The sequence below is a fragment of the Pipistrellus hanaki genome (genome assembly GCF_964339955.1).
Source record: "Pipistrellus hanaki genome assembly, chromosome: 7".
Classification (NCBI taxonomy): domain Eukaryota; kingdom Metazoa; phylum Chordata; class Mammalia; order Chiroptera; family Vespertilionidae; genus Pipistrellus; species Pipistrellus hanaki.
In genome coordinates, this window is record NC_140509.1 from 79,210,934 (window position 1) to 79,227,980 (window position 17,047).

A 17,047-nucleotide genomic window follows, 5' to 3' on the forward strand; every position below is an offset into this window, starting at 1 on the left:
TTTTAATGCATTTTTTTTTATTGATTCCAGAGAGGAAGGGAGAGGGAGAAAGAGAAACATCAATGATGAGAGAGAACATTGATTGGCTGCCCCCTGCACACCCCACACTGGGGATTGAGCCTGCCACACAGGCATGTGTCCTGACGGGCAATCAAACGGTGACCTCCTGGTTCATAGGTCGACGCTTGACCAATGATCCACGCTGGCTAGGCGACTGACCTCTTCATGGTATTAAGTAAAATATGGTCAACTTAACTGCACTTTTCTTTAGAGACTCAGGGTGTGTAGTGTTTTCCAATCACTATGTGAGTGAGGCTTTGTCTGCTTTCAGCTGTAGAAGATTACTGCAGAAACTTGCCAAGGGCTGTAATGTCAAGCTCACAACTCAATCAAGGCCTAGGCTGAGATACACAATGAATGGGGAGGCTCCCTGGTAGATGGCAGGCATTTCATTTTTCTACATAAACAAAATTCTCCTGAAGGATCGGGCTAGACTAGAGGGAAAGGGTGGCCTATATCTTAACCTAATGTTCGTCCCTTTCACCTCCACCCTGGCTTTCAGGAACCTGGCTGTGGAGAGGAATCCTCCATCCAGGGATACTACAGCACTCATTCATTCACTAGACAGAAACATATTTGATGTGGAGGATACACACACGAGCAGAACAGAATGATCCTGCCCTCAGACTAACAGCACTGTGCAACTCATCACATATGTGCGGTATGGGTGCTCCTGAGACTATGGTGAAGAGTCTTTATGGAAACCCCAAGAGAAATTCCTGTCTGACCCTTGGGTCCAGAACAGTATCTCTGCGGAGTACTGCCCTGTGTTTAACCCCACAGACACTGGATGCTGAAAACTAACTGAGCCTGCTTTCTTTGCTGCTAAAAATCTCAGCGCCCACCTGTGGCCCACCCATGGCATAGAAGAAGCATTTCGGCAGCTGTCTCATTCCCAGTCCAGGTCATGTCCCTAACCTTCTTATCCCCTCTTTTTCTCCCAGCTACTTCAAGTTTGATTCTTGTATTTTATGTTTCCTTAATCTTCGGAAAGGTACAGTCGAAAGAAGTAAATAAAAATGTACATAAATATTATAAAAATTTTAGGAAAGTAGAGTACTACATGCCAACTCCAAAAACTCATCCTAGAAATTCATGGACATCCCTTTAAATATCCACTAAGAACTTCTTTTATTATTTTCCTACCTTAAAGTTTAAGCTCTTGAGTGGGGGGAAAAGATGAAAGATTTTTAGTTATTTAGAGCTCAATTGTGTTTCTTTTTTCTTCTTAACTATGTCAGAACTGAATGCACAAAGCAACCATTTATAAATGAGAATACCTCCATGTGCCAATTGGCCTAACACAGAACTTGTTCTAGTAATTAGGTGATATTATGTAAAAAAGTGAATTCATTGTAAGTGCAACAAAATGCACATTCTATTGTTACCAGCCCCAGATCTATGATCTCAGTTCATTAAGCGTACTTAAAGTGGTTGCAGACTAAATTCTAGCCACACTTTCACCTAACTCAGAGCCCACTACAACCCAAATCCCAGCTCTCATTTGGAAGATGATTTCTATGAGGGAGAAGGGGCTTAATTCAAAAATCAAAGATATTATTTGTTGTGTGAAAAATAATTTGCCATTTTATACATAGTGGTTAAAATATATTTTAAAATTTGATTTTCAGAACTAAGAGCACGCCTAAAGGACTGCTACTTTTATTGCTATGAAGAATGTATGAGCATGAGCAGAACAGAGTACAGGATGAGAGAGTACAAGAGAGAGAGCTTCTACGACAGGATGTGGGCATCCCTGCAAAGGCCGACACAGAACACAGAGGCTCATCTTTCTGTGGTGTCAGTCAGCACCATCACCACCATCACCACCATCCGTCTATCAGATTTCCTTTCGGCTTTGCAGTACATCGGACACATGACAAGACCAGTAGAATCAGGTAACATTTCCCATTTAGCTTTTCTTTTACAATGGCCCAAGATTCATAAATTAGTGAATCTCTCTATATGGTCTTTCAGATCTTTATTTACAAAATATTCACATGACATGAACCACATGAATACACCTGTATTCATGCTTATCCCAGATATAGTTCCTTCTAATCCCAGACAAAAGACACACCATTGTCCCTTCCCGCTGAGCCTTCCTCGTTGGCATCAGCATCAGATTCTTAGATGCATGAGGGGCCCGGGGGAGCATTGCTGGAAGTTCTAATGCAATAAAGCCAAAAGGAAAATTTTACGAGTTACACAGATGTTCTAGTTTTGAGAGCCATCGGGACAAAAATGAGTCAAATCTCCACATTAATACCAAACAACTACTATTTCCTAGAGCCTACCTCTACCAAATTATAAACCAAACAGAGTCTAGTGCTAAGTAAATAACAATAATCTTCATGGTTGTCATTTTTCTTATTTACTGTGTGACAGAAACTGTGCTAAGTACTTTACCTCATTTAATCCTAACAACCCTATAAGGCAGATGCCACTGTTACTGTTACTTTACTCCTCAGAACGCTAAACTCAGACAAATTAAGTAAACTAGAGTGAAGTAAAACAGCTGAGGAAGGGGAGCTAGGACTCCATCCAGGCCCTGTGACTGCAGACATGGAACTTTTCCCTGCACTGGAGTGCAGCATAAAACACCTGGTGAGTTCATAATGCCCGTATTACACTCATTTCTAAGAAGAGAATATAGCCCTGGCCTAGCTTTCAAATACCCAATGTTGGCACCCCTTCTGAGTCCTCAGCACCCTGCACGGTGCATGACATCCAAGAGATGCTCAATAAATGTTTGTTGATTAAGTCAATGAACACAATTTAGCAGTTTACAAAACAGTAGAAATGTTCTTCAAGGAAAATGGCAAATATAGTAAGTCTAGGGAAGCCTTGTAGAAAGTTTTATTTAAAAATTCCAAAATACGAATTATTGATTATTGATTTTCTGTAAATAAGAGTTAGTCTTTCTCCCCCCGCTCTGATACCAAACCTATCCCAAGACAATGACCACAATATACTTGTCTGTGCATAATGGGGACATAAGATTTAGTTGATTTAAAGGGATAGTTGAACTAGAAAAACATCGAACAGTGCTTTAAATTGTCAAAAGGTGATTATGTTCAACTACAAATTTAAATGAGAATTTAAGAGTCTAAGGATTAGGTGGGGCAGCTTTTAGAAAGTTAAAATTGCCATAAAACCATTAAAAAACACAACCTAGTAGTAGTCCTTGCCAAGACAAAATGTTCCAATAGCTCCAGTTTTTATGCTAGGATCACTTCTGGAGCTAGAAACTAGATGGAAAGTAAACTCTATTTGTGACCTTCATCTTCTAGGAGGTCAAGCAAAAGAAGTCCAATGTTCAGTCCTGTTAAGTCACAGACTGGTTTACACGTTACTGGGTAATGGCATAGAGTTACACCCATTGTTATCAATACTGCCATGAATAAACTACTAGCCCTCTAGTAAATCTCTACACATCTCCAAAAACCAGTAAATCTAAACCTGCAGAAACTATGTAAAACTTGTCATTTTTATATGAAATCAGTTATTCTCCTTTTATGATGAGTCTAATCCTCTTTATTAACAGCATTCATTCAAGCTGACATTTATATGCCTGGATGTTTATATTATAGTAAATAAAAGTGCACTAGTCATTCACTTCTTTTAATGTTTTTATATTTGTGCAAAAATAATCTCCATTAAGAAAATGATACTTCATAGTCAACTACTCTTTTATGAGGTCAAATAGATGACTTTTTACAGTAACTATATCTCTGAAACTATTTCACCAGTATCTTAATCTGTCAAATTGCACTATGTATATATAAAAATATACACAGTAAGGGGAGCTTAAAAAAAAAAAAACAGTACCCTTAATAGACAACAAACCTTCCCTCTAAATAAACATGCTTGCCAGTTTTAACTAATTATATAATACCAAGTAATTACAATATGTGATAATAGAATCTTGTAACTCAACTATCAAATAAATTTTCATACATCTTTTATATTCTTTCTTGGTATCGATAAAATAAGATCAGTTAATTAGTGCCAAAGTCAGAAACTACTGCATACATGGCTCAGCTATGAAACAGTTTTTAAAAATATATATTTCTTTATTGATTTCAGAGAGGAAAGGAGAGGGAGAGAGAGATAGACACATCAATTATGAGAGAGAATCATTGATCAGCTGCCTCCTGCACAACCCCCACTGGGGATGGAGCCCGCAACCCAGGCATGTGCCCTTGGCTGGAATCGAACCCGGGACCCTTCAGTCCACAGGCTGATGCTCTATCCACTGAGCCAAGCCGGCTAAGGCTGAAACAAATTTTTTTAAAAGATTCTTTTCTGTCCTAACCGGTTTTGCTCAGTGGATAGAGTGTCGGCCTATGAACTGAAGGGTCCCAGATTAGATTCTGGTCAAGGGCATTCCCTGGGTTGCGGACACCCGGTAGGGGGTGTGCAGGAGGCAACTGATAGATGTTTCTCATCGATGTTTCTAACTCTCTATCTCCCTTCCTCTCTGTAAAAAAATCAATAAAATATATTTTAAAAAGATTCTTTCCTATCTAAAATACTGTAAAAGCTTCAAAATGACTATACATATCTAAGAAGTCTAAAAAAATCAGCTCTGATAGAATTTAATGACAACTCTTCCATAATTTTTTTCATTAAGAAATTCTAGAAAATCCTTCAAACTCTATAAGCAAAGAACAGTCTTTACCATCCTAACAGAAATTTAGAAAGAATTAAGTTTCTTTACCCTATTGGCAAAACTTGGAAGCTTGCGAACTATCATTCCTCACCCCTGTGAAATGTAAGATGTAATTCATGGAAGATCTAATTTATCACAGCATTAAATACATCCACTGAGTTTTCTAAGCACTTAACAATGAACTCTCTCTAGCTCTATAAGTAGCATTTTATGTAATTTTAAAAGGATATTTCATATAGTTTGTAATTTTTTTTAGTGTAACTGAGCCATAATATGTGTTAAGACATAGTTTAAGTAAGATTATGTACTGATGCTCTAGTTTAATCTACTCACCCATATCTTTTGGAACCAAATTATAAACAAATAAAAGCTAAACTAATCAAAAAGAGGAAGTTTGTCCTCAAATCTTAAATTTCCAAAAGTAAATTATTACATAATAAGAACTCATTACACAATTACACTACAAGGCTAGTTATTTTACAGGTTTGGCTAATTTGCTGGTAACTGGATAAGAACTTGTTTATAAACTACAAAATAATCCCATCACATTTACTTCTCGCTCCTGATTGTCATAAAAATAAATTTTAATTGCCTCAAATTTCTTGCTGCATAGACTTGAACCACTTGGGGGTGGGGTCAAGCAGAACCTACAGCCAGATGACAGTCATGTGCACTTTTCAAACAAAGTAAAAAAATTCTCAACAAACAAAACGCTACTGTTTACTCAATCCAGCAAATTACTTTTTCTCTAGTTAGGTTATATCTAAATATTTTCCTTCTAACTTTAAACATGGAAATCACTAGCCCTTTTGAAACGATGGACCTTTGCTAAGCCACGGACAACACAAATACCGTATTTTCCGGCGTATAAGACGACTTTTGAAACGAAAAAAAGTCAACCGAAAATCGGGGGCAAAAGACCAAAATTGCACAAAAATTACCTGCAGATCTTGACGGCAAAGTAAGTGTTTTCTTTGAAGTGGGGGGTAGTCTTATACAGCGAATATAGGCCTAAACCTATGTTTTAACTATAAAAATTAGGGGGTCATCTTATACGTCGGAAAATACAGGTAACAAGTAAGTCTTTCACACACACACACACACACACACACACACACACACACACGTTTGTGAAAATCTGTCCCCTTGAGATTTCATCCGAGTATAAATTCGTTTCTTTACATTTCAGAGTTACTACAGGAAGAAGAAAAGGACAAAAATCTACCAACTAGGCTGAGCTGCCATCCTCTCCATGTAGTCCTTGGCCATGTCCCGGGCCTCGATGTTCTCGGGGTACAGCACGCAGAACATCGCCAGGGCGCCCAGGTTGTTGCCGTAAATCTCGTTCCAGCGGGCGCTGAAGTCCTTGGGGTCCCAGGGGGGCAGGTAGTCCAGGGGGCTGGACAGCATGGTGTGCACGGCCTCGGCGAGGCGGGCGGCGATGTGCCCGTGGGAGCCGGCGGCCCGGAGCCGCAGCTCGGCCACCTCGGCCCTGGAGAAGTACAGCATCGGGTGGCTGTCGTAGTTGGCGTTGGTGAAGGGGATCATGACGTCAGGGTCCTCGTCGGTGACGTAGGCCGACGCGCAGCAGAGCAGAGCTATGAAAAACACACTGGGGGCCCCCCGCGTGTGAGTCCTCATCGTGGCATCAGATCTCCAGGCCTCCGGGGCAGCCAAACCATCTTCGAAAGATACTGCGGGAGGAAACAGAAAAGAAGGGCGTGTCAACCAAGGAAACATTACAGACTGATTCATATGCCTTTCAGCATAACGATTATTGCTTGTCTCATGTTTTATTCTTATTAGTATAGTTCCAGTAGGACATGATCTCACTCATCTGGGGGAAATGGTGAACAACATAGACTGATGAACAAGAACAGACCCAGAGAGAAGGAGCCATGGGTCAGACTGTTGGACCTCAGAGGGAGGGTGGGGATAAAAGGGAGAGATCAACCAAAGGACTTATGTGCACATATATGGGCCTAACCAGTGGTCAAGGACAATAGGGGGTGGGGACATGAGTGTGTGTGTGGGGGGGATTGGGATGAGGGGGTTGAGGACAAATATGTGATACCCTAATCAATAAAGAAATTTTAAAAAAAGAAGCATATGGTAGGTAGTGAACACACTAGGAAAAGGTCTAAATATTGAAAATAACGTGTTTGAATTTAGGTATTGTTTTTTAATACAACAAAATTCGAACGAGGAAGACACTTACTGAAACCTAACAATTTACAATCAATTAATTAGTTATTTAACTAATTAGGCATGATACATCACACATGTACACACCGTGAAAAACAGATTCTGCACTTGGGAAAACAGTATAATGCTTGCGTAAGTAGGCATTCTTGTCACATTTTTATCACACTAAAAGTTTAGGTTTTATGGTTATTTTGTTAGCCACTAGTATGAACACCACACTAACCAAAAGCTGGTGGTGAGATGCCATCTGGGAATCTGAATGGACATTAGGAAAAAAACAGAAGATCCTGTCTCTCTTAGCAGAACCCCCTTCACTCTAACCTCTCCCTGCTCCCTTACATTCTTTATTCTGAACTGGGGGTTGGGATCAATACATCACTAAGAATGCAAGCAGGCCAAATATTATGAGTAAAGCTAAACATCCTCTTTGCGTCAGCAGAAGGTGGGCCAGAGGAGACAAAGGCAGGGAAACCGGCTGCTGGGCCCCGCGCCCCCTGGGCTGACAGCACAAGCACGCAGGGCAAGGCCTGGCGGGCTTGCTGGGACTGGAAGCTGACACGTCTTCATTCAGAAAGTGAGATCTCAGAACCCAACGGCTAAAATCACACGTGTGCATTTCCCCCTTATTTGGAACTACTGTCTACTTTTTCATCTTGCATATGGGATTTTGGTTCCATTCAGTAAGTCAGACCTTTAAACCAAACTGACATATTTTCTTAACTACTTAATGTTCTTAAAAGTCCTTTCCCTCCCCCCCCCCCTTTTTCCCCCCAGTGGCAGCTTTACTCACAGGTTAAAAGAATGTCTTTCAAATGTAGGAACATTAAAAAAGAAAAAAAAAAGAAAAAAAGGAACCTCAGCCAGTCCTAGTCCATGTCTCACATCTGGGATACAGCACGCATTACAGCCCCTAGAGCAAAGTCAGGGAATTCTTAAAATTCTTCAGAGGGGAAAGGTTATGGCAAACAGACCAGTAAAAGACAGTTTTATGTAAATAATGAGCAGTAGTTTTCAATTATTAAAGGAGAAAACCGATGGAGAAAAATCAACCTCTCCCGCTGAAGAGAAATGATTTTTCCAAGGAAAAACTGTCCCGTCACATTCAAAAGACAGGACACCAAGGATTTCACACACATCAGAGACCAATCTAGATTCCCAACTGGCTGACTCTCCAGGAGAAGGGCACTATGGCGCCCCCTGTGGATGCTGCCCCAAGTCCTAGCATTCTTTCTATTTCTGATTACATTTCTGAATGTGCTTTAGACTTTATGTACAGTAACGACATCAAGGGCAGTGGAGTGTGTAAAGCGTTTTAGATTTACTTCAAGAGTAGAATTTGTGGTGAATAAAAAAAAAATCAGTATTAGCCATGCTAAATAAAATGTATAAAATAGAAATAACTCAAGGACTCTGCCCATATTATGTCTAGCACCCAGAGCTTCAAGGCGGCTGTCTGGATCCTTCAAGGTCAGAGCCCGGGCCAAAAGAAATAATGGCCTGTGGTTATGTCTACATAGGGGTGTGGCTCTCTGGTAACTCAGAGACGTGGCTGGGTCTAAAGCAATGCTCAGTACTCTTCCCGCCCCCCCCCCCCCCCCCCGCCAACTCCCCAAAATCCAAGTTTATTTCTTTTTTAAAAATATATATTTTATTGATTTTTTACAGAGAGGAAGAGAGAGGGATAGAGAGTTAGAAACTACTGATGAGAGAGAATCATCAACCAGCTGCCTCTTGCACACCCCCCACTGGGGATGTGCCCGCAACCAAGGTACATGCCCTTGACCGGAATCGAACCCGGGACCTTTCAGTCCGCAGGCCTACGCTCTATCCATTGAGCCAAACCGGTTTCGGCCCAAGTTTATTTCATACTCTTCTCAGAGAATAATCATGCTAACGATTTTCGTAAAAGCCTGTATATATTAAATCCCCAAGAGTCTAAGGGTGAATGCAGGCATCAATACAATGAACACTGTGGGGGTTTTAGGCACCCAGAGTGAGGGCGGGTGAGAAGTTTCTCCTTTATCTGACCCCTACATGCACAGAACTGAAGATTTGGCTGCTACTGGTGTATGTGTAGCTCAAGTTCCAGTAGGGGATGGCTAGGGGTGGGTAGGGTAATAGCCGTGTGTAGACTAGAAATCCTCTATTTCAGATTCTGTACAAACATTCCCTAAAAGGGCTTAAGGCTGATTGGTTTTATGCCTTTTCGCCTTCCTTAGGCATCGAATCCCCCTGGGGTCACTGACATAGTCAAGGTCACGGACATAGTCAAGGCTGCTCCGGACAGCCCCTCACAATCTGAGACTCACACTCTGAGCCCAGCCCCTCCTGCCACATGGCTTCCCGCTGGGTCGGCTGTGCCAGAGTCTATTTAAACAAGGAGAGCTGCTTCTGAGGCACAGAGCCTCATTAAGATGTTGTTTTGGGAATGGTGCCATCTCAATATGCCAACCGAAGGCTCCCTCGTTACTACTTCACATCCATGTGAGGGTGTCAGGGCAGCGAGGCCGTGCGTTACCACACATGTGAAATGTTCATTCTTGCTAGAATTCCGTGTGGGCCAATGCAGAGCCCACAGAAATCCTGCAGAATGATCTTCGATGGAGGCTGCCTGGGGAGGAAAAATCCCACAGCATTCACCGCGGCATAAACTGTGTGCCACCCCCCTTATATCACATTCCACGTGCTGGGCCCCAGAGCTCTCCTGCTTTGAAGGCCTTCATTGCTCTACCCAAAGAGCCGGTGTCTGCTGTGTCTGGCACGCAGCCAGAACGGGGTGGGCCGTTTGGGCTGTGCATATGCTGCGCTTCACGGGAAGCGGGACCAGAGCTTCCTCTCTGCATCCCAGGGCTTAGCATGTGCCTGACAGAAAAGGCAGCTCGTAAACTCTGGCTGAACGGAGCTCACTCCTGGGCTGGGAGCTGGCAGAGCAGATAGCATCGCTAAGATCAACAAGAAGAAAGCTTAGTTCCTCTTATTGGAAGCCAGCCCAACTTTAGAACTTTTCAGAAGGAAAGTCTGCTAGGAAGCCCACGGAGGGAAACACAGGATCTCGAAACTCCTGCAGCCTAGGAAGTATTGTGGGGTGATGGTTGGTTTTTTGTCAAAGAAAAAAAAAAAAAAAGGAAGAAATTAAGCCTACTTAAAGTCTAACTCAAACTTGCTTTAGTCGGATAACCTACAGGGAAACCTAATTCCCATCTACCAGCTTACGTTGATCTAGGAAATTCCATCAAAAAGCTCCTATGTCCAGTCTTTGGGTTTTCCCTTTGACCTCTATCCTGGCTCTGTAAAGAGAAGAGCTAAAATTAGGTGAAAGGAACATTCCTCAAGATAATTTCAGGTGGACTACAGATGGACTGGTCCTATGCTAATCTGACCTACTTATTTCGTTAGCAAAAACTATAGCACAACAAACCTGAAATTTCAACAGATACATAAAGTTCTTGTTTCAGATACATTTAAGTATTAGTTTGTGGTTTGTGTGTGTGTGTTTTAAGCAAACGGATAAAGCAAAATTTGTTGAAAGTGATGCCCTAATGACTGAACTTTGGGAGGTACTGGGAATGCTGAGTAAAACAATGGCCACTCACTTAAATATTTAAGTTGCACTTGGCCCAGTTCAAGAAAGAGCATGGCATTTTCAATATGGCAGAAGCACAGGTGACCCTCCACAGCTGACTCTAATAATACAGTTTACCCGTAACTCAATTCTCAGGATGTTTCTGAAAGGCTCCATTAGGCCCCATTTCCGCCCAAGAATCTCTCCTCTTCCCCTCCACTACAATAGGCTAGCGTTCCCAATCCAGCTTTCTTTCCCATTCTTCTGTCTCCCTCTGCAAAGTTCAGAAAGCAAAACATTCCCTAGTTTAGACCTAATTAATGAATACAATATAGTCCTTTAAGAATTAACCTGTCACTACAAAATAACTCAGATAGCAATTTGGTCATCTAGCCACAATAATCCTAGTTTGGCACTTTGCTTAGGCCAAGCCAAAGGATAGAACAAGATGTCCAAATTCTAATTATCTTAAGCCGGTCCTCACACAACAACAATAAGCCTAAAATTATTTTGCTTTAGTTCTGGTTCCAACTGTCCACTGTAGCTATTATGATTTCTGACCCCCAGAGAAATTTTTTTGTGAAGTGCTTTGCACGTATTTGATCTTTTACTTACAATAAATTAATGTGGCAAAACAGTATTAAGAGTTACTATACACTGTTATTCAGTGCCTTGAACTTCAGAGGCAGAACTAGAACCCAAACTTCCTAAATCCTAAGCCAAGGTCCTTTCCTGTGACCAGACATTTAGCAATTCAACAACATATCTGCCATCCTTACACAAGGAAAGCACAGAAAGAGGATGAAAATGAAAAGAACTGAGAATTAGATTAGTCCATCCAATTTCCCACATGAAGTGGGTTTCCAAGTGGTCTGGGATTGTTTAAAAATGAAATGCATAGTATACAAAAGTTCTTTCAATTCCTCTGGCTTTGGAAAACATAGAAAGTATTAAAAATAATTTAAATTTTTTTTTAATATAGAATTCATAAGAATTGAAGAGAGAAATCACCCTGTATAAAGTAAAACATATCCCAAGTTAAGATGGCTTAAAAACCCTTTTCTAATATGCACTTAAACCCTTTTATAATACGAGCGAAAGTCTAAGGAATACAGCATTATGATAAACATAATACATGTTGAGGAGGGCAGACATGAGTATAATCCCATCTGTGCTAGTACTTTATTTTGTTTTTAAATATGTTTTTATTGATTTTTAGAGAAAGATGAAGACACAGGGAGAGACAGATGGAAACATCAATGAGAGAACCATCAATTGGCTGCCTCCTGCGGGGGTCATGCAGGAGGCAGCCAATTGATGGTTCTCTCATGTGTCCTGCCTGGGAATCTAACCCACAACCTCTTGGTGCATGGGTGGACCCTCAACCACTGATCAACACTGGCCAGGCTGTCTACTAGTTTTGATCAACTGACTTCTGGTCTCAAAGTCTCTCTTCTCTCATTCATAAAATGATCCCAACCTAATGGAAGATTAAGTACACTTATCATAGACCCTGATATGAATTAAGAGCTCAATAAACATGTCATTTTTAATAAAAGGGAAGAAGTTTTAGAAATGTAAAATTGTACTAACCTACCCACAAAATATGTTATTTGAAAGAAAATGAATATTATAAGCAAGAGAATCAGAGATGTTAACACACTAGGGCAAGGTCATGCCCCTTAGAGACAGCTACAACTTGAACACAATACTCCTGACTCTTCAACTTATCATTCCAGTAAGCTCAACACTCACGAGGAAGGAAAGCCTATGACCCTTGAATATTTTCAAGGATTCGTTGAGGGTTTTGCCCCAGAAGAAAAGAATAACAACAGAATACTAAACTATTACTGTATCTGAGTTTGACTGCTTCCCCTGCCTGGCCCATGTACAAAAGGCGCTGCTTCTTACTGTATTCTTTCAAAAGAAATGCCAAGTGACATAAGAGGGGCTGGGAAATACCACAACCTCTCGCTGGAGCTGTTTCCAAGTGACGGATTTATATTATGGAAGGGACGCGAGTACTTGGGGGACATCTGCTGCCCTTGATGAGCTAACCTCAATCCAGGGGCTAGTCTTGTTTCAGTCAATATCATCAATAGCTCCGCTGATCAGCCCGGGAGATGCTCTCCAATGTTAATAAAACTAAAACTCGACTCCCTCAAGATAAATAGAACCAGAATGTCTGCATTCATTTATGGGAAATACAATGATCAAGCAGACTGGGAAATATTGTCGTAAAACTGCACAGGAAGTCAAGTTATTAAATAATTGCCTGGTGCACAGGGATCAGGACAAAGGAAGTGGGAAGGGCTTTAGGCTTGGGGCAACTTCATCAGTCAAGATCACTGCCATCACTGCGTTTGAGCGGAAGCTGTAATGTCAGCCTCTGGGATACCATTGAAAACAACATTTTAAAAATTAACTTGTGATGACATTTAGGGAAGAAGAGCAAATGTACATCCTCACAGCTCCTGCCACCACCCCCTCCAAGCTCGCCCAAGAGTAGCTGTTCCAGTTTGCCACCCCAATGGGTGGCCCAGGAATCAGTTACATGACTAGGACAGTCAAATGTCTCCCACCCACATCCATTAAGTCCGAAAACAATCCAACAGGCCAGACAACTGAAGGCCCTTGACATCATGCCCACTCCCCTGGAAAACGTGTAGAAGTTTGCACCTACAACTCTTCCTTCCCTGTCATGCTTTCATTGAAACCCAAATTCCCTCCCTCTTTAAGCCTCCAATCTGTTTTAGGAAACCTCTGACCGTCTGGGCGCTCTAATATATCCTAACAGAGATGCCCGTTTCCTCCTCGGATCTATTTTAGGATTTCACTCTCAGAGAAACCCTGTTCCCAAGTATTTGAGACACATCTAACCATGGTCGTCTTAATACATACTAACCTCACTGTTTCCGCATATTTTAACTATTATAATAGAAGGTACACATTTTAAAAGTTCTCCTTGCTTTTCTATTTCCATTTTATTAAATGTATGTTTAGAATAACTTTTTGAAAAGTAATTCTTTTTTAAATAGCAAAAATAAACCTTGTTTTCTTGGTAAATTTTTGTAGTGAAATAAATCGAGCATTATGCTTAAACATGTCAAATCCTAAGAAAACATATGGTTTGGGTACTATACAACCATTCCCTAAAATTATACTCCCCGATGTGTAAAGTCTGTGGACTCAGCCAAAAAAAGGGAATTTTTTTTTAAAACCAAGGGCTCTTAATCAAAATGAAAGCGCCTTTTACTGAGGGCTTATTGTTTCCTTACTTAAGGGTGAGATGAATTATATCTCCCTAAAAAGTCATTTCCAAACAAAAATCCACAATATGGAATTATACCAGACGGAACCCCCAAGAATTCACACACACTACTGAGGGAGTAATTATAACCCTGAACCCACACAGCAAAACCACACGGTATAATGATGGTGTTCACCGCCTCCACTCTGGACACGGAGGAAACTGTCGGGTAGGTTTGTAAGCTGAAGTGCGGCTCTGTGCAGTCAAAGAGCATCTCTACATGGGGCCCAAGGAAGTGCCCTGCGGGTACCACATTGTCTCATAATGCATCCGACACTCACTTCTTCCGTACATCAGCAATGATGGTTGTCTAACTCTCTCTGATGAGAAGAATCATTCATCTGAAGTATGTTTAAAATGGCCATACATAGTTTCCAGTGTCAAGTCTGAAGGTCCCATCTCCCCTTCACCAGAGACGACGTGAAGGAGTAATGTGGTGGCTATCGAACTGGAAGCATTAAGTAGGAGAGCTTTTGCCTGGTGCTCATTGTTACAAAACCAAGAACCGTAAAGATCCAGCTTTTGAGAGAGTGATTGCCTTAGGAAATGTAGAATGGAAGTTAAAGCTGTATCAGTTGCATGGAGCCAAAGAGGAGGCAGGGCAGAGGTGGTCTGCAAAGTCACTGATGCAATTACTGGAGTAATTAATTTTACTTTACCAAGGCCAAAAGAAAATGAAATGGTTAGACTACCTGAGATATAAGTAAATTCTAGTTTATCGAGCAGTCTAACACTTGGACATCTGATTCGTGCTTCCGGATTATACATTTAATTCATTTTCTACATGGTGTAGGAGTACAATATCCTAATGTATTTCCAGAATTTTTTTATTCTAATCTTTCTTAAGAAATATCCTTTATTGATTTTTTTACAGAGAGGAAGGGAGAAGGATAGAGGGTTAGAAACATCGATGAGAGAGAAACATCAATCAGCTCCCTCCTGCACACCTTCCACTGGGGATGTGCCCACAACCAAGGTACATGCACTTGACTAGAACTGAACCCGGGACCCTTCAGTCCACAGGTCGATGCTCTATCCACTGAGCCAAACCAGCCAGGGCCATATTCTGATCTTTTTTAAAAATAAATTTTTATTAATTTTTTACAGAGATGAAGGGAGAGGGATAGAGAGTCGGAAACATCAATGAGAGAGAAACATCAATCAGCTGCCTCCTGCACCCCCCACACTGGGGATGTGCCCACAACCAAGGTACATGCCCCTGATCAGAATTGAACCTGGGATCCCTCAGTCTGCAGGCCGATGCTCTATCCACTGAGCCAAACCAGCCAGGGCCATATTCTGATCTTTTTATCAGAATAATGTAACGTTGAATATAACTATGTATTTTTTTGGTATTCTCAATCTTCTAAAAAATAGTTTTTAAGCATAGGTATGAACTTTTCCAATGTACTGATTTTAAGAATTAGAATATCAATTCCCAATGCTGGGGATAAGAATTTCTTATAAATATTGATTCAGCTATGTATTTACCAGCTATTACATCTAGGAAATGTGCTAATCAGAGACCAGAAAGTGATCAAGGAAAACTATGCTCTGCCCTGAATCCTAGTAACTATAGGATAAAAAAAACCAAGGGAACTGGTGTTTCTGAGATTTTGGTGCTGGTGTTTCTAACTTCAGTATTTGCATTACTGTCTGGCATTGAAGTTAAAAGTTATGTCTCCCTTAGTCCAAAGCCATTTATTTATTTAACTTACTATGCCTAACCCCAAAAGAAAACTAACTATCTTTGTTTTCAATTTTTTTTCTGCACAGAACGTAACCGAAGATTTCCTGGAAGGGCCTGCGAAACCACCAATAGCTTCCTCAGCAATAGTGTCAAGCATGAAAACACTCTTTTCTGGCATTACTGACTAAAAAAATAGAGCATCGAGAAGAAGATAAAGAGAGACAATGAAGCCAATAGCTAAATAAAACAGCATATAGTTTCAAATAACAGTTCAACTAAACCATGAAATGCCCGTGAAAACAAAAGGAAAACTTCTCTGCCAGCCATCGAGTCCCCAGGGCAGATGGGTGAAGTGGCACGGAGGCCAGCATGGCTTCTGTCACCACGGCACGGCTTCACACAAGCTAACCATTGAAGCCTCGTCCCTCATTCAAAGGGAAGATGAAAATGGTATTTGTGCTGCAGCCTGGTTGGGAGAGTCAATGAGATGACACCTTCAAAGCACCACTTTCTGCTAAGCATTCCCTCAAAGTGCTAGTTACCCATCGTTCTTCCCAGAACATGATGAGTGGTTGAGGGCACCAGCTGGAGCCAGGCGTCCAGGGTTGGAAGCCCAGGAACATGGCATCCTCAGCTATGGCCCTGCTTTCCCCGCGGTGGAAGGGATGGAATAATAATACCTTCCTCACAGGGTTTCTGTGGTCCTCAATGACCGGATACGCTTACAGCAATAAGAGGGTGCTTGGGATTGGCAAAGTGTTCAGTCAAGGCTTGAACTTCCCAAAGGAAGTGCCCCATGCCACCAGGAGGAAGTGCTCATAAAAAAAACAGATACAGTGTATTGTGTATTCATAACCTTGAACTCTCAAGAGACTAAAAATATCAAATATTTTGAAAAATACAAAGTACTGATGCCGAGAGGTTTCTCCTTCCTGCTCAACTGCATGTTGGCAACTTTCTTTTTCTTTTTCTTTTTTTCTTATTTTATTGATTTTTTACAGAGAGGAAAGGAGAGAGATAGAGTTAGAAACATGAATGAGAAAGAGTCATCGATCAGCTGCCTCTTGCACGCCCCTTACTGGGGATATGCCCACAACCAAGGTACATGCCCTTGACCGGAATCGAACCTGGGACCCTTGAGTCTGAAGGCTGATGCTCTATCCACTGAGCCAAACCGGTTTCAGCTTTTTTTTTTTTTTTTTTAAATGCACGTTGACAACTTTCAAGATACTTTTTTTTTTTTTTAAATACACGTTGACAACTTTCAAGATACATATTCCAAGGTACCAAACACGTCGGAGGAGAAAAGCCTTCCAATCTAATACTGTTTCTTCATCAACCAAATTTAGAGAGAGAGACAAAACTTGCATTCTCTCTGTCTCTCCCCTTCCCCATCTTCATCCCCACCCCCCTCCCTTCCTCCCTGAGCTGGGGTATCAGTCTGCTCCCGCCTTTAGAGGGCGGCGGGAACTTACACCAGGACTTCTCAGCCTCCACAGTCACATGAGCCCATTCCTCCGCCTTAACATCCACTTGCAGGCGACC

At 41.4% G+C, this 17,047-nt stretch overlaps 1 protein-coding gene across 6 annotated transcripts in view; it reads right to left on the bottom strand.

The window, feature by feature from the left end:
• Positions 1-17,047, bottom strand: part of DSE (dermatan sulfate epimerase) — a 64,897-nt gene that overhangs the window by 33,854 nt on the left and 13,996 nt on the right. For 5 of the 6 annotated variants that reach the window (XM_084890134.1, XM_084890132.1, XM_084890129.1 and 2 more), the window contains one exon: positions 5,961-6,429. In XM_084890134.1, the coding sequence (XP_084746260.1) occupies positions 5,961-6,376 (416 nt within the window). In that variant the 5' untranslated portion in view covers positions 6,377-6,429. Of the gene's footprint in view, positions 1-5,960; positions 6,430-10,153; positions 10,243-17,047 lie in introns of all 6 variants that reach the window. The other variant, XM_084890130.1, reaches the window with a different exon arrangement.